Source organism: Gracilinanus agilis, chromosome 4 (genome assembly GCF_016433145.1).
Source record: "Gracilinanus agilis isolate LMUSP501 chromosome 4, AgileGrace, whole genome shotgun sequence".
In the NCBI taxonomy this organism is placed as follows: Eukaryota; Metazoa; Chordata; class Mammalia; order Didelphimorphia; family Didelphidae; genus Gracilinanus; species Gracilinanus agilis.
In genome coordinates, this window is record NC_058133.1 from 111,312,215 (window position 1) to 111,315,585 (window position 3,371).

The 3,371-nt window shown below is 41.6% G+C and overlaps 1 protein-coding gene across 2 annotated transcripts in view; it reads left to right on the plus strand.

Moving 5' to 3' along the window:
* Positions 1–2,644, plus strand: part of IL20 (interleukin 20) — a 4,064-nt gene extending 1,420 nt beyond the window's left edge. The window contains exons 4-5 of one of the 2 annotated variants that reach the window (XM_044676616.1): positions 735–809; positions 2,567–2,644. In XM_044676616.1, the coding sequence (XP_044532551.1) occupies positions 735–809; positions 2,567–2,644 (153 nt within the window). The remainder of the gene's footprint in view (positions 1–734; positions 810–2,566) is intronic. The other variant, XM_044676617.1, reaches the window with a different exon arrangement.
* The last annotated feature ends 727 nt before the right edge of the window (positions 2,645–3,371 follow it).

Consider the following 3,371-nt stretch of genomic DNA (forward strand, 5'->3'; position numbering starts at 1 on the left):
TTTCTTTCTCTCTCTCTTTCTTTCTTTCTTCTTTTCCTTCCTTTCTTTCTCTCTTTCTCTTTTCTTTCTTTCTCTCTCTCTTTCATTTTCTTTCTTTCCTTCCTTCCTCACTCCCTTCCTTCCTTTCTCTCTCTTTTCTTTCTTTCTTCCTTTCTCTTTCTTTCTTTCTTCCTTCCTTCCTTCCTTCCTTTCTTTCTTTCTCTTTCATTTTCTTTCCTTCCTTCCTTCTTTCTTCTTCCTTCCTTCCTTCCTTCCTTCCTTCCTTCCTTCCTTCCTTCCTTCCTTCCTTCCTTCCTTCCTTCCTTCCTTCCTTCTCTCTTAGAATTGATCATTCTAAGGGTGAAAATTGATAAGAGCTAGACCACTGGAGTTGAGTGACTTGCCTAGGATCACATAGTTAGGAGGTAGCTAAGGCCAGATTGGAACCCAGGTCCTTCTGACTCCAGGACTGTGCTGCCCCCAAACCCATTTTCTTCAGTGAAAGAAACTTAATAATTGGGTCTCTAGGCTGGAACTTTCCAATTGTTTGTCCTTCACCCCTTCACCCCCCATCCCTACCCTATCATGGATTCTGGAGAGTCAGAAAGGAGAAATTCTGACCAGATGTGTTATGAGAAAGGAAGTACTTCTGTGACCGGAGGTTGACGCTGGAGGAGAAACAAGAAAAATTCTCACCCATGCCATTTCTGACAGCATTCTCTAATGAAATATATACCTGTTTGTATCTCTTTCAGCATGACCACATGATATGCCACTGTGGAGAGGAAGCCAAGAAAAAATACACCCAGATTCTGAGTCATTTTGAGGAGGTAAAATGCATAGTTGGCATTGGCGAGGTTGGGTTCCTTTCCTGGGCTAAGTTCATAAAAAGGTGGACAATTTCTCCTGCAGTCTTGAAGCTGCAAGAGGTCTTCAGAGGTGATGTTATCTATCTCTCTCTCTCCACCTCTAAGCAAGGCCTCACCTGTCTAAACTCTGCGAAGGCTGGCGGTTCCTTTGTTAAAGACCTCTCAGAGCCCATCACTTCCAGTGTCCAGAAGTTGAAAAGAGGAGTGCCACCATTAAATCACTATAGTGCTATTGACAGCTCCCAGGCTGATGATGCTTGAAGCTAGAGACATAATCCTCCACACTGACTCCCAGCCCAAAGCTTCACACCCATCTCAGAGACACAACCCAAAGTGTTATCTTTTGGGATTGGACTGTTTCCAAAGCTTCCACAAGAAGACTCAAAATAGAATGCTTTGCTCAGAGTTTCCATCAGATCTTCCTTGGAGGAGTGGGTAAAGGAGGAAGAGAGGAGGGGGAGGAGGAGGAGGAAAGTTGGGAGAAGAGGAGATTAGAAGTTGTTTTTGACTGATGTAGTTGCTGATGAAGTGATGTAATGGTAAAAAGTATGTGCTTGTGAGGCAGCTGGGTGACTCTGTATTGAAAGCCAGGTCTAGAAACAGGAAGGTCCTGGGTTCAATTCTAGCCTTAAACACTTTCTAGCTGTGTGGTCCTGGGCAAGTCACTTAACTCCCATTGCCTATTCCTTACCACTCTTCTGCCTTAGAACCAATACACAGTATTGATTACAAGATGGAAAGTAAGGGTTTAAAAATAAGTAATGGACTTGGAAGCAGGATATCTGGGTTCATGCCCTGGATCTGATATTTACCATGCTGTCATCTGCAAAACAAAGGGATTGGACAAGATGAATCCTAAATTCTAAATTTATGATCCTATGACCACTAGCAAATACATATCTTCCTACTGACCCTGGACAAGTCAATTAACGTCCAATTGCCTCAGACAGTTTTCTAAGAAGATAAATTGGGGAAAGGAAACAAGCATTTATTAAGTGCCTTCTATGAGCTAGTCATTGTGCTAAGCTCTGTAAATATTATCTCATTTGATGAGGTAGGTGTTATTATTTCCTCCTATTTTAAAGTTGAAGAAACTGAGTCAGACAGAGACTAAATGACTCGTCAAGAGTCACAGAGATAGGATGTGTCTAAAGCTAAATTTATTCATTCATTCATTTATTTTTTGAGCCCTTACCTTCCATCTTAGAGTCAATACTTTGTATTGGTTCTAAGGCAGAAGAGTGGTAAGGGCTAGGTAATGGGAGTTAAGTGACTGTCCAGGGTCACACAGCTAGGAAGTGTCTGAGGCCAGATTTGAACCTAGGACCTCCCATCTCTAGGGCTGACTCTCAATCCACTGAGCTACCCAGTTGTCCCTTCCAAGACTAAATTTAAACCTGAATTTTCCTAACTCCAAGCTCTGTCTTCTATCCACTGAGCCATATTGCTGCCTATCCATATCTACTGGGAATTCTCCAATCCATCAACAAACATTAAATGCCTACTGTTTGTCAAGCACTATGAGAGATGTTAGGGCTGCAAAGACAAGAAGGAAATAATCCCTTTCCTCCAGAAGCTCACATTTTATCCCTATACCAACAGGATCACAGATTCTCCCTTTCTCACCCCTCCCGCCTAATTCAACACTCTAAATGCTACAGAAATGTTACTATCATTATCATGTGATATTCATTAGAGATTTTTCTGGTTTGTTTTAGCTAGATGCTCAGACAGCTGTGGTAAAGGCCCTGGGAGAGCTGGATATCCTCCTGAGATGGATAGAAAAGACCAAATAAGAAGACAAAAATGGCAACCGTCGTATTCCTTCCTCCAAAGGAGTTTCAGCCTTTGATAATACTCACTGGACTAGTTCAGAAAATGACTTTTTCCTTTATCATGTAATGACCTGATTATTTATTTCCTCTCATGGTCCTATGCTCCAAGGTCTTACAGCTGGGTACTGTGGTTTGATAGGATGCTTTTGGTACCTCACCCTTCCCAGCACCCCCTTCTCCCCTATTTTTTTTACTGGAACCTATTTATTAATATTATTTATTTATTGTTTCCTGTTTAACTTTGTATGTAAGTTATTTATTTTTTATTTTATTAATGTTGAGCATCTCCCTATTTACGTCTATTTTCTGAGACTTCTTGTATCTGTCATTGATCCCTCTTGAATTTTCCTCTGAGTCTAGAAAAAAATTGTGTGAACACTGGGCAGACGGGTCACCTCACTTCTCTAGATGCCAGTTTCTTCATCTAGGAAATTAGGGGTTGGACAAGATGATAGGGCTCGAGACTTGTCTTCCTGAAGGCCTGGACTCCAATCCTGCCTCAGCTCTCCAATTTTAGGCAAATAACCTAGGGGCCATAAGTAAGTTCTCTGGGCCTCAGTTTTACTCATCTATAAACTAGGGGAATTTGGCTTGATGGCCTCTAATGTGCCTTCCAGCTCTAAATCTATGATACTATGACCTTATGGTCTTAAAGGTTTCCTTATCTGTGAAATGGGGACAATAATGC